This window comes from Triturus cristatus, chromosome 10, assembly GCF_964204655.1.
Source record: "Triturus cristatus chromosome 10, aTriCri1.1, whole genome shotgun sequence".
Lineage (NCBI taxonomy): Eukaryota > Metazoa > Chordata > Amphibia > Caudata > Salamandridae > Triturus > Triturus cristatus.
Genome location: NC_140593.1, coordinates 1,203,501,362 through 1,203,526,458, shown reverse-complemented (window position 1 = coordinate 1,203,526,458; position 25,097 = coordinate 1,203,501,362). Strand labels below are relative to the sequence as shown.

Below are 25,097 nucleotides of genomic sequence, written 5' to 3'. Positions count from 1 at the left end.
ATCGCAGCCGCAAGTAACACGACCACTTTCATGGAAGTTTGACTTAAAACGTCGGGCTCTTTTTGATTGGAAGCTCAGTGAGGCGGACACGGTCCTTCCTCGCTCAGCGCGCGCCCAGGCGCTATTAGACCCGTCAAGAGCGTTAACCTGCTGGTCATTTAAACCACTATCCTAGACCCTCAGATCCTGTGATATTAACACCACATCCAGGGATATTGACTCTACACAGACCCCAATATCCTGTAATATTGACCCTACACATCCCTGACAACGCGCGAATATCCGCGGGGCAAGCACTAAAAACTGCAGCGCCCACCTTTAGAAAAACCCATTACAGTAAAACGACTCACCATTGTGATCTGAGGATGAAGTGAGTGGTCGACGACGCTGCTCCTGGCTTCCCTTGGTCAAGACGCGCGACGGGTCTTCGCCAAACTGCCGTAGAGCGAGAGGCGGAGCTTCGGAATATATCTCCTCACGGGACCGCGTGCGCGACCAAGCGCTTCTTGACGCCTATTGGACCTGAGGAGAAAAAGAACGGTGCCTTATTAGCTGTCACAGTTGTCAGTCACCTCTCCGCACGCTCTCATTCGTCGTTAACTGGCGCGGGCAGGCTGGCGGAACGGTTCCTGCCAGCCCGCCCCTGCTTTACAGTTTTAATTGGCTGTGGCTGGGAGCGACGGGCCGTGATTGGCCACGCTTGCGCTGGCTCGCGGATCGCCCGTGAAGGCAGGTACGGTTCTCAATTTTAACGGTCCGTTTGGCTAGTTAACGGTTAAATCTTAAAAAAGGGATAGGGGTGCGTTGGGATTTTTCTTTACCGCCGCCCGAATAGAAATACCACACGAATTAAATGCTTTGTGCGATATATAATATATAAACCCGTATTGGCTGATCTCATCAAACAACCATTAGCTTAAGTCGCAGCTCTGTTGTGACCACAGTCGCACAATCATTTACCCCCGTTCAGTCATTCCCCAAGTTAACAACGGAAATTCAGGACAAGCGTTTATTATTTTAAATGTTTGTTGTACGCACCAGTGATCTGCAAATTACCAGCGTAAATACTAGCTGGAATAAATCCACACAGTGACTGAATGCATTGCTAATGTAACAGCTGATCTTTTCAATGACACTTGACTGACTAGAAAATGCAGATTCCGTTTCACATTGCGAAAATAATTAGCCACAGCAGTTAAATGTCTGTTTTCTGCCAAAAACCCGATTTGACCCTCGAAATCAAGGTCTTCTGGACTATGATAAATACGCTTGAAAGACATACGATATCTTTATCGACAGTTTGGCATGTAAAACGTGTAAGTCGATAATAAAATAAAAATTCTAAGCTAATTGATGCACAGATGAATAACACTAGTCTTAGAATGTCCCCTAGACTGCACATTAGCAGAAGTAGGATGGTAGATAGTAATGGTAAAAAGCAATCTTTCAATAACTGAAAGATGGCACATTTTCTTCATACAGATTTTATTTATTAATAAAAAAAAAAACAGTACAGTAAAGTGAAGTTGCACACATTGAAGGAAGTCCTTGACAGACCGAGTACATAAACAAATCTATCTGTTCAACATTTTGGGAAGACCTTAGTTTGAGATCTGGAGCGGTCAGTCTTTACCCATAGGCACAAATGCCAACTCTCCTTGTTTAGCAGCAGGACAGTCCAAATATATGTTACCACTTCCCCTCTTTCTTTCCATTTGCCATCCCAAAATATCCCTCTTTCCAAGCAAGTCAATGTTATGGTGACAAATATTTGCATAATGCTATATTGCCTTTAATATGGCCTAATGGTAAGCAACAGAGAGCAATCCAATCTTTGTTAATATAACATATCAATTTGCATTGAAAAGATCGACTTTTGAAAGGCAAAAGTAAAAAATGTGGAGAAACAGCACTATTACGACAACAATTCCCACATTTTTGCAGCAAAGTATGCAGAATCTAGTTCTTAAGTGTCAACAAATGTTGGCAATTCCAATTGGCCACTTCTTTACATACATTCCCCTCAATGGTTTCCTTTGGAGGTGAAGGAATGAATTATGGACGAGAAAGCTTTTTGACAAAATTAAGTTAATCTTTCAATATTTATTTGTGGCTATGGGTCAAAAGCATGCTTGAACTAAAAAATATCATTAGAACTGCAGCATTTGGATTCAAATAAGAGCATCAGCTGAAGAGTGTCATTGCCTTTTATCAGTTTCATACATTTAACTATGCTTAATTTTATCCAATTTACTTTGTGTGCATTTTACTTATGGCTTCAAAACATTCCTACTTAACTAAAAATGTTCTGCAAAATTAGTTAAGAAACAAGTCATAGTTTTTCCGCATAGGTAACTTTTATTTTTAGTTTAGGCGCAGATTTTTTTTTCACACTGTGATGTACAAGATCACTCACTGAAATCTCACCATCATCGCCCCAACTCAAGAAATAAGACTCCTCTTAAGACCCGTTCATACAAACTGGACTTTTTGTTTGCATAAGAGTCTTAAGCTATTGTTTTCAACGCATTTGTTTAAATGTAAACACAGCACGTTACACAAAACTATATTTTCATGGATAAAGTTTGGAATGTAGGCATGTGAAGGCTCATGATTTTATCACTAAGTCCAGGTTTTTAAATAGATACTTGAGCAATACGAGCATCAGGTAGGATTTATTTAGGTTGCCACATTTGGAAAGGTATTTTGAAAATAAAAGTAACCTATGTGGCATAAGTAAGGGGATAAAGACCTAAAACGAAACTGTAAAAGAGTGAACAACTTAACTGAGATAATATTCATTAATTGTGCCATAAACGAACTAACATCCATTAAGTACTAACAGCAACCTGTAGCATGTTTAGCTTGTGGGATTATGTGCAGAGACGTCCTGTAGCCTGCATAACAAATGTATAACATTCTCTGCATTGAGTAGTTTCAAAACAGCGTCTCAGACAGACTTCTGATTTTTATAACTTTAGGATGAATGTCAAAGCTGTATATACTTATTTTCTGTCAACAATCGGCACCCAAATTAGATCACTTTTCTATTGCAAATGGAGGTCAACCCCAAAAAATTGATTTATAAACCCGATCTGCCAGGTTATCAAACATTAAAATATAAAAACAATTATAATACCCAAATGATTATGAATTATGATATTCAAACAGCGTATCAGACATGTTCATGCTGAGCATTATCAGAATGTACAGGAGGAACATGTCTATTTTAAGTAATAATTAGACAATTCATCGAGCCCAGAAATATGAGACCCATGTTTTACAGGCAACAAAATTACTGTGGCAATCATGAGACTTTGACAGAATTGTGTCGGCAGTTCACAAGAACTTTCATGGACCACTGTACTTGGCTGCTGTAACTGTAGACCATAGCACTATTCTGTGGTCAAAGTCAGGGCCATAGGCGCTGCGCTGTGTTCTAGATTCAAGCATTCTTTCCTCTTACAGTTTTTGGTGGTCGCTTTCCAAGGGCGAATTTGCGGGGTGTGAGCTCTTCTCTAGCTGAAGCACAAATGAAACAGAAACATCTGTCCTAAGTGAAAGGGCTGTGTAATAGTCAAATCTGTTGTTTCTATAGAGGTGGTTGTGTTTTGTTTTTGCTATCCTTGAAGAATAAATTACGTACATTACTACCCTTATTGAGTGTCTTAAGGCAGAACGCTGCCTTTAGTATTTCATATACACTGCAAACCGTCCTTCTAAATTTAGTATCTGTAACACAGCTACACGTGGACAAGACGGCGAGACTACAACACCAATTTCAAAGGCCATGTGCCCACAATTTCATCTTCTGGGAGTCTGGATTATGTTGTGCAGCTTGTGGAAGGCATGCCAGTATTAGTAGTTACTTTTTGGTCAAGTAGTTGATGGATGGTCAGTTGTTAGTGCCACCGTACCTGCTTTCACTCTGTGATGTCGGAAGCCTCTCTATAAAGTATTCTCCCTACAAGAACTCCCCTGATTCCAATCACCATGGACCCCGAATGTTAAACGTACTGACCATGCCGCCCAACTAAGACTAGTCCTATTCTGGGTAAGACTTTGGACAACCCGGAACTGAAACATAATAGGGAAGGTCTAGAGGAGATATTAAAGAGCGACAGGAGTAGGGATATTCCATGGTTTAAGCATATCTCCTTCTGGTTCTCAAAGTTGGGTATATCGTATTTTTGGGAAGACCCGACCCAGCTGATATCATTATCAAAGAAATTGCTAAAAACAACTTTTTGGCCTCATATTCAAAATAGTATGTTACACAGCTCTAATAAATTGTCACTTACAACTAAGTTTCTTCTTTTTGTATATGTACCAAGTTTTGAAACATTTATGGATGAGGTGCGCCCACAATTAGCTAAGTCCCTATATGTAAAGTTTAGGTACAGGGTGCTACAAACAAATGTTAATAGATCCAGATGGCGTAGTAATCCTGGAAGTGAAAGTAGTGAACAGTGTGTTCTATGTCAAAGGGAAGCCAAAGAAAATGATCTGCATGTACTTTTTTTCTGCCCATCGTATAATACACCAAGGAAGAAATGGATAATACCCATTTGTAAAAATTTGAACATCAGTGCTTGCAAAGAGGCAGAGAGAATCTTGAAAACGGATACATTGCAAGTAATTGTCTTTTGCGTAAGCAGGTACTTATTTAATGTAAATCTTGTAAGAGCCAAAGTAGGATTAAAGCTCTAAAAGTGGATACTTTGGTAAATAATAGCAGAACCAGAGGAAAATTGCACTCGCGTTATAATTTTGCACAAAGCACTTTATGTTCTTTTAATGTTGCATTGGGAAGTTGAAATATCTATATCTATGATAGAATGGTGGAATATGGGAATTACGAAGTAAGACCCGCATTGATGGTACCTGTGGTACCATGAAGCCATAAAGGGATCATGTGAGGAAGCATAATTAATATAAAAATGTCATTGGATTAGCTTAAATTGGTTTTATGATTATAAATGCCTGCTTTTAGATATTTATTACATATTATATAGTTTTACTGGCTGTAGTAGGGGCAGGTTGCACTCTACAAATTCGTCCTAAAGGCCCTTATTGCGATGTATGTATTGTATAGTATTAATATTTTAACAAATTCATTTGAATTATGGAATGTGATTTTATATGTATCTTTTATGGTTCTAAACGAATCGAAATAAAGAATTTTTCATTTGATTTAATATACACTGCAAACCGTCCTTCTAAATGTAGTATCTGTAACACAGCTACACGTGGACAAGGCGGCGAGACTACAACACCAATTTCAAAGGCCATGTGCCCACAATTTCATCTTCTGGGAGTCTGGATGATGCTGTGCAGCTTGTGGAAGGCAGGCCAGTATTAGTAGTTACTTTTTTGTCAAGTAGTTGATGGATGGTCAATTGTTAGTGCCACCGTACCTGCGTTCACTCTGTGATGTTGGAAGCCTCTCTATAAAGTGATCTAGGAATTGATCTGCCTGGAGGTGGTTCAGCAGTTGTTACAGAGCTGTACTTGTTAGACATTTAAAACGGTACAATATTTTCCAAGCCAGTATTAGCTTGCCTAATCAAACAGGTTAAAGATGCTTCTTACTTAGCTATAACATGCCATTGTATTCTTTACACATTCAGAATGCTTGTTGTAAAATGGAGGATGGCATTCAAAATGGAGGTGAGACAGATCTGTCACTTAGCAGCGCTACTTCCAGACCAACCACTTGGTGGTTGATTTAGTTTAGACAAGCTCCCTTTCTGTGTTTCACAGCGCTAAACGTATCATCCTGGCTCCAACTAGATGAAGTGAGTCAACTAGCCGGAGGGCTTCCCTGGCTCTTCAGCTCTGCTGACCTCAGCAAAAGGTCAACAGTGGCAAGTCCTATAACGTCGTGGTACCCAACCAGAACAGCTCAGCTTCGGAAGTGCTGTTATACATAGTTATTTTAGTCTGTGTGTAAAGTAACATCACAGTATATGTCTCTGTAGGAGTGCCTTGTCACTATTTCCAGGTGATAGATGTATAATGTACCCCATTTAATCAAACTTGGAAGAATTATAGGCTTAATTAGACGTGCCAGGCTTTCAACCTGTGACCAAGGGGGTCAAACACAGGCCCTGCAGGGTGCATTAGTCCACTGAGCGACCAAACCTAATCTTGTATGGAACCATGATAAGAGATGAGTAGATGATTGACGTCAAAGATTGTGAGTTAGGACCATCATGATAAACCCAGAGGTACAGGTAATACCCCGGAATTATCAAAGCATGCTTGTGATAGCATAGGATGTCCAAGCCAGATTAATCTGCCTATTTCCCTGCGATGCTTAATATACTTGCTCCCTACAAAACATTGCTTTATAAGAAATATCATTTTCGGGAGTGTGGGATTTGTTCATTGCACTACAGAAGAATCAATGTGCACCGAGGCCTGTAGCGCCTCACTGTGATCTCTATCTACACATTTTCTAGCATTCTAGGTAGCAATGACCAGGGCCTCCCATAGTTTCTCCATGTCTTTGGATTTTCAGGCCCTGCCATGAAGGGCCCCTTTCCAGCAGAGAGGATGCAACACTGGCTCTACCAGCCCTATGCAATCCGTGGTCACTCCACTAACACTTCAGGTTCATAGTTTGGCGGATAGCGATGTGGGCAGCGCGTGAGGACAGATCAACTCTTGCCAATTAATGGACAGAGGTTCCTTCCTAAACACCTGGCAATATTATCAGGCATAGCAGTGAAAAACTGGTTGGAGGGCTGGTAGAATCCTTCTACGGGACCAGTGCTTGAAGTGGGCTGGTATGGAGTACCTACACTACTGCAATTTGAAAGAGAAAGTACCAGAACTTCCTGAAGCAAACAAGTACTATGGGATAATAAGTACTTACACGTCTATATTTCCATTTCAAGCAATATATGCGGCTGAGTGCCATGACACATTTATTCTGAGCTGGACAGATACCATATTGTGCTGAAAATTGCTGGCTTAGAGGCAAAAGTCTGGTAAAGTTCTCATTACGTACTGGATATCTAGAGGAGCCTTTCCAAAGCAACTTTGTGATACTTATCCAGCCAAGTCCAAGTTTGTACCGGTAAAAATGTAAAGAATATTTAAGTTTAAAATATTGACGCCCTTCTAAAGGTAAATCATGGAAATTGTACACAGGCAAGCCCAGATAGGCTGAACTACAGCTGAAGAAACTCGGTTTTGAATTTTTCATAGAACCTAATACCAGGAAAAACATAAGCAAAGCCGGGCATGTAAATGGAGAAACGTAAAGGAGGAGGGAATCTAAACAGGAGAAGGAAGCCATGATCTATGCATTGCAGTGCTTTGAATGCATTGGCCATAGAATGTCATTACGTGATCTGTGGCTCAAGGCTGCAAAAAAGATGTTCACCCATTTATTAATAGATGCGCTGATCCACTCTTTAGACATAATCTGCTGAAAAGGAGCCCACGAAGTCCCTGGGAAGGATTAACTGAGAGCGGTGTTATGGGATAATCAGTAATAGGAAAGATATTTTGAAATATAAAACAATTACATAAAGACACACCTCAGTAATTTTAGGGGTTCTGCTCGGACAGCAACAAAACTCAAGCATACAAAGCAGGATTGCTTTTTGTAAAAAAAAAACCCCAAAAAAACAATAACCAGAAATCCAATACAAGCCACCTCAGAAATGAATGCAGTGGAATCCATAAAGTGATGGTAAGCATTAACATTGAAAGATAGATTGTCAGAAAGGTTGGCTTTGTGTTTCTCGTTCGAATTATAGGATTTCACTACAGATAAATTACAAAGTGACTAATAAACCTGTATCCAGAAATGCAGGCACTGGCTGCGTTAACGCTAACGGCTAACACTTTCTACCTGGGAGTACTTAAACTGCTATGAACTACAGTAACCAGAATACATTTGGGAGAGCTGGTGCCGGCATGCCAGCACTCTATTCCCTTCCCCTGTAAAAATACGCTGCTCCCTAAATGCCTTTTGTGCACATAAACAAAGCTTGAGGTTTGAGATGTCCCACATGTACTGGTTTTTGCTTTCTGATACTTGCAGTTTGAAGTTTCTTTAAAAAATGTAGGAATCCAAGTACCTGTATGTAAAATCATGACGTTAGAAAGCCAGATCCTGCTGCATATTTCACACATGTTGCAGAGCTTCAGAGGTCCAAGTGCCTTTCATAACTGCACCTTTTACGCGTGCAGGAGTTGTTAGAAGCCTTTTGCTGAATAGCTGCTTAATGAAACTAATAAACACTGTGGAAGCCGCTGACAACCCTTTATAAGTGTACTACGGTCCACTTACATCTGGACCGTGCCGGACATTCCAAGTTGCGAAACCTCTTCTGAGGTCCAGTCATTTTATGAACTTTAAGGCAAACCTTTCACAACACATCACGTTTCAGCCACAATTTATTATCCAGCTCTACACGCAGGGCTCTAGTTTACAATTTCAGTGGGAGAATATGACACAAAATCACCTTGTTGTTCCCTCATCCTGGCCCTCTTAGCTTTCAGATGAACAGTGATATGTTTTTAGGTCGAGCCTGGGCAGCGGATGCGCTGCTCTGCGGCATGCTGTATTGGAGTATGGAATAGAAGCCCCGCCCACTCTCCACTAATATTTATCATTGGCTTTTGTCATTGTCCTTTACATGCTGGCTTCTGATTCGTTAATAGGCTTGTTAGTCCCTCCTTAGTACCACCTTATCTTCATTTGTAACCTCCCATGAGGACTGACCCTTTTACTTCTGGTACACGGTATATGTTTTTTAGTCTGTAAGCACTATTTACTTCCATGAGTTTCTCCTACTGCAGGCACAACATGCTTTTCTGCAACATTCAGTGCGCTGTGCGCGCTTTCACTTTCCGAGCCGCCCGGCACAATGGCACCCGCTTCTTTGAATAGGTCTCGCATTTACAAGAGTTTGAGATATTGGCTTTGTAAATGACAATGCCTTTTATCTGTGTTAATAAGCAAAACAGATAAATAAAAGCCATTGTCATTTTCAATGCCAATAGCTTAAACTCTCGCAAATGCGAGACCTTTTGCATTGCAAATGCTTGTTTTTTTAATGAACACACTGCAGCAGACATTGAGAGACAGGAGACTTTCTGTTACAGTTACTGGTCCACCGAAGGGCATGATCGGACAAGTCTGGTCACAGGAGAATCTCTTTCTCAGGTCAGTGAGCCCAGGACTACAAAACACAAGTCAAATGGATAACCGAGGGCCTGTGGAGGCAGGCCTAAGCAGATGGCACAGCCTACAGAGGGCAGCATCGGGTCACTGGGCAGATCACCAGGGCAGTTAGCCTTCGCTTTCACCCGTAAAAGAAGGCAGGTAGCGTAGGCACGGTGACCTAAGTACAGGCGAGGGAAGCATCGAGAAATTTAGACCACGTGAACCAGAGTAGAGCAGGCAGTGAAAGTGGCTGGCACATTTAAAGGCTAGACGATGGTTGGAAAGCTAAGAGTTGGTCCGAATGGGTAAAGCCGAATATAGTGAAAGGTCCCAGTACTTGCTCGATGCCCCGGCACGTCCTGTATTGTTACTTTGCACCTGCGTAGAGCACTGACTGCCATTTGTATGGTATTGCTGCACCGTTTGATTGTCTGGGCTATGACTTAACAAATATTTAAGGTTTATTTTTTTTGTGTGAGCAAAGAATTGAACCAGATTGTTTACCTAGTTCATGCTTTGGTAGGGGTGCCGATTACTTGGAAAATGTATGTGTATGGTAACTGCCTGAGGGTAGCAAGTGACATTTGATGCCCCCAGGGCGGGTTAATTGGATATCCGTGGCCCTTGCAGTTGCCAGATGTCTCCATGTTGGCACGACAGCTCCTTCCAGTCTAGAGCTTTAATTTAACTAATCACTTCATCCTGAGAATCTGAAGTTATTTGTTTGAATTGTGCCAATTGATCTTTCGTCCCATGTGACAAAGATTTGTGAAAGGACCGCAGAGTGGAAACATGATGTTCCGCGGACATTGAATGATCTATCAGGCAAATCTAGTGCCACTTTGTCATGTCCCCAAACCGTGATCACTCATCGCCCCATAGGTCGCATGCTTTCCCTTCAGAAACTCCAGAAGGTATGACCCATCCTCACTATAAAGGCAACACATTCTATACTCCAAGCATAATCAGACACTGGATCATCACACTATCTGGAAATGCCCAAACCCTGGGGGCTAGAAGAAAGGAATGAGTGTAAACCTAAATACATCATTGCTTGAGGGAGCGGAGATAAGAGTCTTGACTTTGAGAAGAATGAAAGAAGAAGCCCAGCCGAGATCTGTAGGAGTGGTTTTCCTGTTGCCTCATCCCAGTTGATCGTTGTGTCTGCATTTACCTTTCCTGAAGGCAGCAGACTCGTTTCTGTGCAGCGAGTCAGTACACAGACAACAGCTATTTAGGTGTGCAGCTGATAAGGCTAAGAAATTTAAAATGGAGGAGGCGGTGTACAAGAGTAGTCACTCAAGAATATTGTAAATCAGGTCAGGACCAGACATTGAACATCTTCGAGTGAATAACAGCACAGTCACATGGGGACACGCGGGCAGAAAGGAGGACAGAACAGTTTGTCAAGGCTGTGGAAGAGAGGGGCAGTACATATTCCTTGCCAAATGCCTCATGAACCCTGTCTTTGGTGACCCTGAAGTAGATGTCAGGCCACAGAAGCAGGAACGGCCGATATGGAAGTGCATTGTAGGGGAGGGGAACTGGATTGGGGCAAGCAGGAATAATGCGTGGTGCATGAAGCAATCCCATAAAACACATAAGGGAACCTACTAGCAGACGATTATGGAGCGGAGGAAGTTATGTGAAGGGGTAAACTGGGAAGGTGATGAGATGAATTCTTGAATGAATGCACAGACAGAACTTCTTGATCGAGCAGCTTTGTCTGGAATCACAGGATGCAGCTTTCACACTGGTACCCAATCTATTGCTAGGTCCTGTAAAATCTGTTCTGTGACGGAGTCTACAACCCCCAGCATAGTCTTCTCGATGGTTGGTGGAAGTTCAGAGGGTGGTTAATGTAGGCAGGTCCTTGGTTGTGTGGAGCCTTGTGTGCGTGGGTCAGCAGCTTGAATTGGTATCTCCTCTGTACAGGGAGCCAGTGGAGTCACCTGAGGTGGGGTGTGATGTGGGTTCGTCGAGGAAGGCTGAGGATGAGTCTGGCTGCAGCGTTCTGTGTGGTCTTAAGTCTCTGAAGATGTGCGGTGATTCCTACGTAGAGGGCATTTCTCTGTGTTTGGCATCTCCTCTGTATGGTAGAACCAGGGGATTTAGAAGATGTGAAATCCTGTCCACCAAGAACAGCCACCACATCTCTGCAATATCTGTCATTGACCGTGTATCTGAATACCTCATCAGCCAGTGCCACTGAAGCCTACCTTGAATGGCCTGGGTACCACACGGCCTAGGAGCGCCATGCTGCATCCTGTAGCACGGGATTTCAGAATGCCTTAACGTTGCCTTCTGAAACAAACAAGGGCCCTGGGAGGCTCGTTATCTACACTGTTGCTTCTCCTACCTGCACCCTTCCTCAGGGATTGCTCCCGTTTCCTGGCAGCCGCCTCATTGTATTTCTGGTATTCATAAGAGGGTATATGTGCCTTAGGGGCAGCAATGGCATCGCTTTGCCTTCTGCCACAGTGCAATCTAGGTCTTGCAAAGCAGTTGTAACTTCAGTCCTCTATTGGACTCTGTTAGCTCAGGCCTAACTAACTGAACAGAACTACACAGAATTTGTCAAACCTTCTGCAGGGAATTCACATTTTCTAATCAGTGTATTTTGAAATAAACTTCTTCATCAACCACTGCTACAAGAGTTAAGGCTTATAGGTTCCAGCATTCCTATTTACTTCACACCAAATAAAAAAATAAATGTTTAGTCCAATCAAAATTTGCTGTTCAAACTTTTGAGTAAAATTAACAGAGGACCAATATGTATGTTACTGCTGATGGGCCACCACAGTGCTAATCTTGAAACAAAAAAGACGGTTACTTGATATATTGACGTTTTGCAACCAAAAAGTTGTAAAGTTTTGAGCCCCTTGGTAAGGGGGAAGAGTTATGGGTGATGTCAGGATTTGCTGCCTCGGCGGAGGTGTCCACATTACAGAGCCTGCCTGTGCAACTTTCCAGTGCGCGACTAAGCTGTCTACCATTGTCTATAGCCGTATATTGACTTCCAGCCCTTTAGACTATATAAAACTCACACTCAGACAGAACAGTCATACCGAGTCAATCCCACACTTTAGGCATTCAAATATCAAAAGCGCAATTCCAAAAACGCAATCAGGACTAATTTTAAGACCAGGGGAGGAATCAATTGAGCAATAGCATATTGGACAACAATAAATAAATACAAACTATTTACTCTTATGAGAACAATTGTATCATGTGATCCATGGGGATTTGTATTCTGTGGTTTGTACTGTGACTAGTTGCTTATTTTGATACATTATTCTAAACTTTGTTCGTATGTGGATATAATTTCCCTGAACCTGCTGGTATATCTGTTTGCAGGGGCACTCTTTGCTTTGTTCTAGCTTGTAGCATATTCCAACAAGCATTAGCATAGCCAATAGGTCTTTCTTTTGGGACCTTATAAGGTGTCTAGCCATGTAGCATATTATCCTGGGTGCTGTTCCGCCAGGGATTGAAGAGCTATACAATTACTACATACTGGGTCATGCATTCTGATTCAGGAATACATGCTTGCTTCAGGAAACATTTATGGACGACACAGTCCAATGCTTTTAAAGGCACAGACAAAAAGACACGTGCCTCAATGCAAAGGGCGGCAGATAAAGAAATGGCACAATGTAAAAAAAAAAAGTATAAAATTAAAGTATACAGAATGGTGGGAAAGTAAGAAATGGTATGAAGAGAGAGAACGAGTAAATGATAGAAGGTAAAGGCAGGACCATAGAGTGGAGAAATACCAATAAGTTTAAGAAGCACAGGTGAAGCCAACATTAATACCCGGAACAGAAACAGTGCACTAAAGAAACAGCACTGGTAATAACAATGACCATGAGTGATTGATCATGGTGTGGATTATTTGTGTCAACTCTGTGGAGTACAATGCTCACAAAACACAGGACACCTCTGCATCTAATAAGGCCAGGGCTTTACGTGAGGCATGTCCTGCTAGTTTCCAGATCTGGAAGTAAATAAAAAGAGACGCAGAAAAGGGACTCTCCTGCCCCTATATTCTAGTCCTCCAGTTTATAGGCAAAAATGCTGATTGATTTCTCATCAATGACTGACTCTAAAATCCTTTAAGGGAATCTATACCGCAATGCAGCCTTTGTAACATTTCTTGCATTTCCCTAAAAGTATTTGTTGTTTTCAGATGCAGCATTTCTTTTCTTTTTTCTTCAACCTATAACTGCTGCATAATATATACCATAAACTGAGTCGCCTCTAGGTGTTTGGGTGAACTCAGTAAGCGGGTGCGGTTGACAGGATGTTTTTGAAAGCCTCAGAGCTGAGACTGAAGGCAGTGCGAGGTTCTAATGGTGCTTGTTAATGGGTTATAAAGGTATTTAGACTACATGCTCACCCAGCATTTAGCCTCTCTGTAGAATATACAGAGCGATGACCACACTTGTTGCAATTGCACTTTACGGGAAATTGTGTGAAGAAAAGATTCATAGCTGTTGGACTCATGACATTGCTAAACTAACGTTATGCAGAATTGTAGAGCGCACTGTCACCCAGAATGGTATCCTGACGCTGAGCAGGTCTGAGCCTAGCCAAGCGTAGGGCTTAGTGGGAATGCTCACAAAGCCGTGTCTTCAGCTTCTGGTGGTATTCAAGAAGTGAGGAGGAAGCTCTTATATGCAGTGGCAGGGCGTTCCACGCCAAAGGAAAAGGTTCACAGGTGGGGGGTGTGTGTGTGTGTGTAAAAGTGTGAGGGCAGGTGTCGGAATTAAGTACATGCAGGAGGACTGAGATAAATGATAGTGATGAAGAGGAAGAAGATGTGAGTTGACGATGGAGGATTTTAAAAAGGAGTGTAGAGAAAATGGGTATTAAATTCCCAGTAAAGCTTCAGGAAGCATATGACGGTTACAGACCTGCACCAGTTGTGTCTTTAGTGTCTGGGTGTGGGCCATGACTTTTACGTTGTGTGATAAGTGCACCCTTATGCACCCAAAGGTGATCAGAGCCTGGGAGGCAAAACTGTATGTTGCCGAACCGAAGAAACCATGAGGCGAACACAATCTTCGATTGCATCATCGTGCAGCCTGATTGCAATTTTTAACACAGATGCCGTTGTCATGTAGTGTAGGTGCCTTCTTGCATTGGGTCAATTTCTGCAACTATGCAGTATTGGAGGTCAGATAGCCATATTTTGGACACCCATTAGGTCGATGTGGAAGTTTTGAAACTGCGTGGATTATTTTCCCCCTTGCTGAGGAGAAAGGAGCAGTCGCAAGTATCAAAATAGCAGAATTTATACAACATTTTCAAATTATTCATGGATTATAAGGCAATGGATACTTCAGTTTGTTATTTTAGGCTATTATATTAGTTAGTTATATATAATTTATTATTTTGGTTACTTGCTTTGAAAGGATATGACTTTGACTGGAATGACGCAACCACCTCAGTTTTTGTCAGATGCTGGTGAACCACTCGTACCCTGGCCAAGGTGGACGAAGTTATTTGACTGGTATTTGGTAGCAATAGGGGCTGAAACATTTTCCTAACCTGGGTTTGGGGGAATAAATGTTAATGAAAGTTTGGAGTAATTAAGTATTGAGAATGCTGAAGGAGAACCCAGGGATGTCTATGAAATGTCTGTAAAAATGTTGAAACAGCATTTTGGTACACAGTTAAATGTTGTTTTCGAGAGACACCATTTTTTGAGAGGCAGCAAGGCAGAACGGAACATATAGGTAACTATGTGGATTCTGTGAGAAATCTTGCCAGAACCAGCAAATTTGGGGATTTAACCGTTTGGTTGATTGGAGACTAGTTGATGAGATGTACAAACGATATTAGAGTTCAAGAGAAACTTTTGGCAAGAAATACCAGTTGGGAAAATGTGAGTACGAAAATGGAGGATATGGAACGTGCAGCCGGTTGGGTACAGGAAATGAGGAAGAATTGATGCAATGAATCAGAGGTGCCCGTGGTCGTAGCAGCTACGGTTGAGAAACCAAAACAAACGAATTGTGGGAAGTTGACTTGGTATATGGTGCACACTTATGTCAGTGGGCACCTTGCACCAATCCAGACAACCCTTATGGTGATTTCAGTGGTCTTAGACAACCTTAAAAAGCTCTCTAAGTGGTAGCCGTGGAGTGCAGCCTTCAGGCTTAGTCCAGAAGGAGTGTGAAGCAGCTTGTTTTACCAGAACATAATCCTATAGGTATAGATTTAGTGATAAAGAACCACACAGTGTATTTATAAAAATATGTATTTATTATAAGACACTCACTAACACATACAGATATCTCCTAGCCGGAGATATACACAGTGCGCCCAATACTTTTCAATAGAAACAGGTAAGTAGCATGTAATACACAGTGGTCACCAGGAAAAGACCAAACCATATACTAAAATAGTGGTATGCAAACCACGACTCGAGTCAAGACTATACCCAGAAGACGTAGAGTAGAAGCGCCGGGGACCCAAGGAACCACCCAAGGTAAGTAACCAGGAACCCCTGCGAAGGCCATGGGCAGAGTGGGAACATGACAGCGGAATCTATGCAAGTCAATGGGTAAGCCGCAGTCGCAATTTAAAGAAGGACCCTTCCAAGTGAACCCTGAAGAAACCCAGTGGAAGACAGAAGGTTGGAGAGCCACCCCATCCGTGGATACCCTAGGAACCAGGATACCTACATTAGGGAAGCCGGGTGCATAGGTGTGAAGTGGTGTCGGAAACCGCCACCAAACCCAACGGAGGACTTCAGGAAGATTCCGCTGCTGGTTAAGGTGAAAGTGTCTGGTAGAACCCAAAGGTAGATTCAAGTTGAGAAGTACCTGCAAGCAGAAGGAACAAAGTCTATGCCACTAAGGGGTGACCAAGAGGCAGGGGAGATGAATGCCCACCGCTGTCGGGTGCTGCAGGAGAGTTGACGGTGACCTTGGAGCTGCAGCTGTGAGGACCAGGCAATGCTGTGGAAGGCCAGGAGCCATTCACAAGCTGTCCCGTGTCAGATGTCCCGTGTCAGGGGTCGGTGTCCGTCAGGAGCACCAACAAGCCTTGGCAACTGCAAAGTCCAGGTGACTCACCGCAAGCAGGGGAGTCAGGGTAGGCCCCAAGCAATCCGGGGAGCCCTAAGAATTCAAAGATGACCCTCTAGAGGAGCCACAGGCCGGAGGCACTGGAGTCGCAAGAGGACCTCGAGCAGCTCACCAAAGATGCAGGCCCGCGATGTAAGTGATGCGGTGAGGATAAAGATCTTGGTCACTGGAAATGCTTGAGGTTGGGGCTACTTGGAACCCGAAGATCTTGGTGGAAGGAAGTCAACAAGCCTATTCAACTGCAAGTCGACACAGTGCAAAGGGGTTTGGTTCCTGTGGCTCTGACAAGGGATACTGGCCTCAAACTTGGTAAGAGGACAGGGCTCGCCTCTAGGGATGTGAAGAACCACCACCTGTGTTGCTGAGCCTTTCGGAGTACGTGGGAGCCCAGGATCAGAAGACCGGTCAGCTTAGTAGCGGTGCCTGCAGATGCAGGGAAGTGACTCCTTCTTTTCAACGGAGATTCTTTCAGGTGTCTTGGATGCCCACAAGCCTTGAAAGGTTCCTGTATGGTGCACAGTTATGGACATTGCAGCAGACGAGCAGGGCGACGAGCTCAGGAACAGCCGGAGTTTTCCCAGTTGCAGCCTTGATACCCAGAACGAAGTCCAGAGTGCTCAGATGTTTGAAGGTGTCTTGAATTGAATCTTGTCCCACGACGTATCTAGGAACCCACCCTCAGGTAAGCCCTAATGAAAGGGTTGGGACCATTCAGGGTTCCCTCCCAGGGGAGGGGTCAGACAGTAGGGAGGATTCTCCCATGTCCTTTGTTCAGTTTCGCACCAGAGCGGGAGCCATCAGCTCCGTGTGCTGGTTTGAACAGGACTATGCCAGGAGGGCACCAAGTGTGCCCTTCAAGAAGACTGAGTGGCGCTAGCAAGTGCACCCACCCTACCCGAATATGTTAAATCCCGTCTGAGAGGTGGTCACACCTCCCTGTGACAGGATACCTATTGTTCTGCCTGCTGGAGCCTAGTTTAGCAGCAGGAGGGCAGAATCGTGTCTCTGGTCGGCAGCAGCCATGTTGTGTTGTCTGGGTCTAGAATACTGGTACCGGGAGCACCGAGGGCCTCCCGGAGGAGCATTACAGTGCATGGAATCATACCTCTCACACCGTTTACATGTGGGGTATGATTGTTTGACACCAAACATGATAGGGTACGTTACAGCCAGTTTCGAGATGGTCATCACGTAATGACGCGGTGCCCCTCTATATGTTATATAGTTGTCTCACAACCCGGGAGAATGGACTCCGTAGGCTGTAGGGGTGTCCTGCTCATGCAGGGGCACCCTCACACTTAGAACCGAGCACCCTGCCTTCAGGATTGAAAGGCCTGCCTTAGGGATGACTCATAGGTTTTAAGTGCAGTGACCTTCGCTATAAGGAAACCTATATCTTTCGTTAGTGGTGGTAGCACCAGCTTAGGCAGGCTGCAATGGCAGGCCTGTAGTTACAAATTGAGTGGTCTCCAATGGGTGACATAATACATGCTTCTACCCATGGGGGACCCCTGGTGTACCTATTCACTGAGTACCTTAGTACCATATACTAGGGACTGATAAGGGTACACCAGTGTCCAATCTGGGATGTACATAATTACTTACCATACCAATTTTGGGGAGAAAGCACAAAGACTGGGGCCCTGGTTAGCAGGATCCCAGTCAGACTAGTCAGAAACAGTATTACATTAGGCAAAAAGTGGGGGTAACCATTAAAGCAGATCCTACACTAATTCTATCATTCTATGACAGAATAATTGCAACAACCAAACAAGTCTGTTTTTAATAAATGTAGGTGTTATCGCTGTGGTAGCAGTTAACATTCAGCCAACAATCCTATCTATTTTGCAAACAATGCAGTTTGCAGGAAACGTGAACAGTATTCATCAGGTAGAAGAATTGGATGAAGGTGTGCGGAATATGGTATTCACTGTTACGGAAGCGAAGAGTGTTGGCGTGGTGCAATGTGATTTTAGATGTGCTGGTGCTGCCATAATGTAAGGTGTTGATTGAAGAAAAGGAATGAACTGTACTAGATGATTTCGGATCACCGTGCACATTAGTGTTGATCGCATTTGGAATGATATGTTTGGTAAAGAGGGAATACAATTGTCAAAGATGCATATTAGACCGTTTGCGTATGGTGTGGCCATGAATGATGTGATTGGTTTGGTGCCCATGCTGATCAATTTCAAGGTTCGAGAAGTGTGGGGGAAGATATATGTTGCAAAGAAGGGTGGTTGTATGTTGGTTTGGGAAAACCAAAGATATTTTGATATTACTCCTGACCCCAATGCTAAAAAGCAGGTTTTGTTAGTGGGGGGGACTCAGAGAATGTATCTGACAACGCTGACAGATTTCCAGGAGTATTTTAAGAGAAGTTGGGACAATTGGAAGGTTTTGAGCATTGCATAATTCTAAAAATAAAATTTTAAAAATGCTAGACCGGTGGTGCACAAAAAGGTGCCACATCGTATGCTGAAACCTTTAAGGAAGGAATTAAAGAAATTAATAAATGCGAAAGTGATTGAGGAAATTGAGTCCTCGGAGTGGTTGTCTCCAGTGGTGTTGGCACTCAGGACAACTGGAAGAGGTTGAGAATTTGCATTAATTTCAGGGGCGGACTCTTTATTAGGGCGTTGACCCTCTTATATTTATTGCCCCGCTGCCACCCCGTATTAAAAAATGTAAAATACTATTCAATTAGTTAAAGGTTTTTTTTCCCAAGTCGCAGTGCTTTTATTTCAGCCATAGGATGGGTCTGGTGCACGAATTACACTGCGTGTGGCCAGGTGGGGCTTAATTATTGGCAACATGCTTGCTGGATAGGCACTTAACTGAAATGTGCATGTTGGGTTGGATGGGTGTCTTTCTGTGACAACCCGACATGCACACTTGAGGCCTCCCGTACCCCGGTAATGCTAGTGAGCTCACAGTCGCAGTCTCCACAGTCTCTTAAGGAGCACTGGTTTTGGCTGCTCCAACCAACCCTTACACTTCTGTCTTGCAATTTGCTAAAATAAACACCAAGGGAGCTGCGTCTGGATTGGCTCTAGAGACACTAGTGGTAGGCCTAATCTAGTAGTGAGATATCGCGTGGGTGGGCGGTGTGTGTTGAAAGAACATGGCCAATCACTGCATGGCTTTATTATGAAGCCATGCTGTGATTGGCTATTTTATATCCCTTGCTTGTCTCTACTGTTCCCTTTTCAGGCCAGGGCATAGCGCACAAGGCGAGGGAGTAGAAAACACTGATATAAGGGCGAGACCTGACTGATTTGGTGACATCATTCCCTGCGATGGACTTACGAAGAACTGACCCCTCCCCAAGACCCCTGAGAAGTAGCCCAGAGATGCATCATGAAGAGAGCTCTGTGTGCTGCTAAATCAAGCATGACGCCGCAGATAAGGGGAATTTCTGCTGGTCTTGATGGCTTTGATACCCCCTACGTTGTCAAAACAAGCTACATCATTCACAAACTTTGTAAACGATGCAGCTGGTTTGGATGATGTAGTGTTCCAGCAAGGGTAGCTAATGGAGCTCCAGCAGTATGGGGGTTTTGTGATCATATGTCTTCAGGATCTGGTCCCTGGTTAAAATAACCCCATTTGCCACTTTTTTTCTTCAAAATGTTCTCGTCGGAGAACCCCGCCCTTCACTTTTTGTCAGTTAAGCTCGCTCATTTCACTTGTGACATAACACTTATCTACAACTTTTACGCCCCACACCACTTTCAAATGTCACTGGCCGCCACTGGTTGATTTGCGTGATTTAAACAAGAATATTTGGGTGGCTACATCACCGTTGCCGAATATTGGACAGGAGCGGTCTATGTTGAAGAATGCTCGGTGCTTAGAGTAATGGATCTGTTAGAAGCATACCACTAAGTGATGTTAAGTGAGAAAACAAGACCTTTAACATTGTTTATGACGCCTTTAGGTGCTTATCGTTTCTAGCCCGTGCCTTTTGGTCTTGCAGCAGCATGTTTCCAACAGGTTATGTTAAAATGATAGAAGGTATTGATCAAAGCAAGGTATTTCAGGACAATACTCTTGTGTATGGTACAAACAATGAAGATTGGGATAAAGTTTTATTCAAATTGTTGGGTAGATTGCAAGATTGTGGTTTGACACTGAAGACAAAAAATGTAGGTTTAGGGTGACTTCCGTGACAGAGCATGGTCACACTATATCAAGTGATGGGATTAGTCCAAAACCGGATATAGCTAGAGCTATTGTGGAAGCACCTGCATAAAGATGAGGTGCGTTTGTTTTATGGGCCTAGCAGAGTTTTACAGTAAATGTATTCAGAGCTCTTCCTGTGTTGTGCAGACTATTGTAACAGCAGATGCCAGTTTGAAAGGGCTGGAAGCTGTGTTATCACAGATGATTGATGGAGAGGAGAAGGTTGTGGCATTTGCTTCGAGAGCACTGAAGGATGCAGAGGAGAATTACGATGCAATTGAAAGGGAGGCACTTGCGTGCCCATGGGGGAGCTGACATTTTTGGTTTTATTTGGGAGGGGTCTACATGCTGCTGTTAGACCTCTTGTAACAATATTTATATGCAAAACTAGTGAGATGGCCACTTCAAGTATTAGTAGATTGATTGAAGGTGTCGGGGATTTCAGATTTCAGGTAGAATACTTGCCGGGATCCTTTACCCAGAGAGCCGATTGGTTATGCCGGTTATCGCTTAATGGTGGTGTACAGGAATTGGAAGAGACAAGTGTCTTTGAAGCGCGAGCGTGTGCTTTCCAAGGATGAGTGAGAGGAAGCGGCAGAGACTGATGGTCTTTTATCCTTGGTGCAAGTTATGTTGTCAAGGGTTGACCTGAAGGAAAAGCTTTACCTAACAATGCGAAAAGGTTCTGGGTTATGAGGAATGAATTATCGGTAGATTCAAAGTTTCTCACATGAGAATTGTTGGTGGCCAGCAAAGGATCTCATGATGGAACAATTTGTAAAGATTGTTTACAGTGTGCGGAGTGTGACAAAAGCAAAGTGACAAGAGAAGCCCCTTGTCACCAGTAAGTGTACCAAGTAGACCCTTGAGTAAATTGGGTAAAGATATTGTTGGGCCTTTCAATTTATAATGTGCTACCAAGAAATGTATAAATGTATTGGTGCATTGCAAATAGATTGATTTAATTAAAGATGAATTTGCCAGAGAAAGGCTACCTGAGACTGCCATAATTAACAATGGTGTGTGGATAGTGTCTACTGAAATGCGTGAATTCCTTAAAGACATGGGTGTGTATTTCATGAGAACAGCAGTTTATTCTCCACAAACAAGCAGTTTGGTGGAGACTATGAACAGCAGTCAAAGTAGTGCTTCTTTTAAAGAGCTGCTCAGAGAGAAGTTGTGGGCACACTAGCCACTCCAAATTCAATCACTGGCCTTACCACATTCCAGATACAGAGGGGAAGATCTCCAGGTACCAAGAAGCTTCCGAGAGGGGTAAGTAGTGGTAAAGAAAAATGAAGTATATTTGAGTGAGGAGACACAAAATTAGATTGCAAATTATCAAAACGAGTATAGGGACAGGTTTGACCATAAACACAAAGGGGCCTATGCATCAACAATGCCATTTGCGATTCCTTATTAGCGAAAAATAAGGAATCGCTAATAAGGAATAGCAAAAGGCTATGCATGTAGGAATCGCTATTCAAATAGCGATTCCTTAATATTCCTTATTACCGAATCGGTAATACCGAATCGGTAATAAGGAATACCTACCCATTCATTCCTATGGGCTTGGAGGCCCATAGGAATGAATGTAAAGCCATTCTGTATTAGCGATTCGGTATTACCGAATCGCTAATAGCGGGAGCACTTTCAAGGGTGCCAGGGTGTCAAAAGGACACCCTGTTGCACCCCTGAAAATGATATGTGCACATATGTTGCACACACACATGCTCTAAGGGCATGTGTGTGCGCAACATGAAACTTTGAAAAATGCACAAAAGTGCATTTTTCAAAGTTTTTGCAAATTACCATGCAGTTCATCTTCATGGTAATTTGCTCCCCCTATTAGCGAAATCGCTAATTTTTTAACTTTGATGCATTGCATTTAAGGAATCTCACTTTGGGATTCCTTAAATGCTATCGCTATTTAAGGAATCGGTATTTAAGGAATCCCTATTTAAAGAATCGCTATTTAAGGATTCCTTAAATAGCGATTTCTGCTTTTGGGTTGCTGCATTGGGATTGGGTATTTTTTACTTAATACCGGGAGCTAATAAGGAATCGGTATTTTACCGACTGGATTTGGGCTTGATGCATGAGGCTGAAAGTGAAAAATGTGGTGAGGAGTGTTGGTGAAAGAGTGTGGGTCAGAAAGACACGGGTCTGTGTGAAAGGTAGAAGTCCGTTTGTGGGTCGTATTAAAATCAACGAGGTGAAATGGGTGAAAGGCGGAGTACGTCTCGTTTGGTGAGATCTGACAAAGGATGTACTTTGGGTGAGAGTGTGTCGGTGCATCATCTGAAGGGAGCATGAAAGGACATTCTCGTTGCCAGTGTGGATGACAGATTGTGTGTGTGAATTGTCTGCCTTGTTAATCATAGATCATTTTTTGTAATTCTTCTAGGCATTGTCCGCGTGCAGCTGTCAGCAGTCGTTTTGTTTATTATTCGTATTGATGTTTTATAATCCGTATAGTCATTATCTGCATGTGATTGCCACAGGAATACGCGGATGTGCGTTAATGTTCGATTGTTATAGCTGTACCTCTATTTTCTTTATATTGGGAGAGGGGTGTGTTTGGGTTGGGCATACAGATGTTTTGGTTTTCCCAAGTTCCAGGATAGATTTCTCACTGGACTCTCCGTGCAGGACCTTTGGTAGTTGTGTCATTTGGAAGGAGCTGCGTTGTTTAGGGGTCTGTTTGGTGTTGCTTTCTGTGGACTTAATACAGCTACCACTTTTGTACATCGAAAGAGCTCAGGGGAATATTTCTACTCGAGGGAACACAACTAGCCGCGGATCGTGCAGTTCTACCAAGCGTGGAAGCTGTGACTCAAAAGCAGCTTTTAGCTCCGCTCTCTACACCTTGGCCACTATGCCACACCCTTCGTCAAAGAAAGATGTAATGCTCGCCTGCAGTCTTGGCATTCATCCATCAGTTCAGAAACCTTTGGAAATACACTGAAAAGGCTGAGTCCCCTGCCTACTGCTGGCCTGCCTGGTAATAGTGGAACTCTGTGAAGAAGCGCTCAGGTCGGGAATGGTAGATTATGAGGGAGCCCCCAAGGTCTCCTTGCATCTGCAATAGTCTTCCCTGCTGCTGCAGTGAGCCTGTTTCATAGCAGTGTGTGCATCTCCACAACAACCGGTCACTAACAGGAGTACAGTTTATGCACTAAGGGCTTCTTTGTTAGGCGAACAGTTAATGTATTTGATTTTTACACCTCAGCCTTGTGGTGTTTCACCTTCTAATTATTAATCGAAGTGCTTCTAGGGCGGCTGTGATTCCCAGCCACAACTTGTCTCATGGAGCCTTTTCATGAGAAAACTTCTTCTTCACCAAAGAAACCGCCACTGTTCATCCAAGTGAAATTCATGCGCGAAAATCTGATCAGTGGCTCCAGTGTTTATAGTGTGAACCAGTCCAAGTCAGTGATGACCAATCTAGAGTTTCTTAAAAGTGAAAAAAGGGGCCTCGTGAGATGCCAACGATACAACAGATGTTTACTCCTTGGTAGGTTCCAGGCGGTCATCTCTGAGCAACAGTGACCGCCATTTCCAGAGCCCGCAGTGATCTTAAGTCGGGCAGGGGGGTTCAGGGTTAATACGGTGTAAGGGCGCTGCCACATTGTTCACTCTAACCAACATCACTAATCCCCAAGCCCCTCCCCCCGATTATGGGGGGGGGAGGGCTGACCACTGAAAACCTATGCCTAATGTATGCTCTTATGTTTATTAGGGGCATCATTAATGCATGAGTGTAAATCTCCACCTCTCCTGTCTTCTCTATGGCGAGATCCTCACACATGTAGGTTTAACACAGAGGTACAGCATGTCTACCACCACACGTCCCGGTATTGGTGGGGTTGATGGTACTGCAGCACCCTCCCATATCAAATAATAAAGATAGGGACTTGAAATAAAAACCCAGTTGGAAAATGATAAAAGAAATGTAAATTATTTAAAATAGTTACGAATATAAATGTATATATTTTAATGTAAAAATGATCTAAAAATAAATTTTCATTTTATTGAAACATTTTTATCTTTTTTAATTTAGGAATTATTTTCAAATGAATTTTTATTCAAATGTAATTAAATTCGTTTTAACTTAATTCTACACATCACTTTTAGTACATAAAATATATTTTTTTGACTTTACGTTGGAATTATTTTTTCATTTAAAATTTGGAGAAAAAAGGTGGCTTTATTGGAATATATATTCCAAATAATTACAATGTAAGTTTAAACTGTTATTAACGCTTTCAGTGGCAGACAGCTACGCATGCAATGTAATACAAATTATTTTATTAGCAGGAAAAGTCAAAAAAGTACAAGGATTATTTAAATTAGACACGCTTGGCAGTTTGATTGCTTAGATCCATGGAGTGCTTTAACACGCTGAAGAGGTCAGAAGTAGGGGTGGGCGGAATTTGCGAAATCAACTTTCGCAAATTATCGCGAAAATGTAAAAAATTATCGCAAACACGCGGTAATATCGCAAAGATGCGGAAGTTTTTTTCCCGCATGTTCGCGAGATTTTCTGCATGGTTGCGGCTCGCCAACTAACCCATGTGGTTGCTCGCGGGAGCGGCCATCTTGTTTTCAGTTGTCTCGCGGTGCAT

The 25,097-nt window shown here is 43.0% G+C and overlaps 1 protein-coding gene across 3 annotated transcripts in view; it reads right to left on the bottom strand.

The window, feature by feature from the left end:
* LOC146797060 (tubulin alpha chain, testis-specific) overlaps positions 1-25,097 on the bottom strand; it is a 50,778-nt gene that overhangs the window by 5,717 nt on the left and 19,964 nt on the right. For all 3 annotated transcript variants that reach the window (XM_085629678.1, XM_085629677.1, XM_085629676.1), the window contains exon 2: positions 351-522. In XM_085629678.1, the coding sequence (XP_085485804.1) occupies positions 351-353 (3 nt within the window). In that variant the 5' untranslated portion in view covers positions 354-522. The remainder of the gene's footprint in view (positions 1-350; positions 523-25,097) is intronic.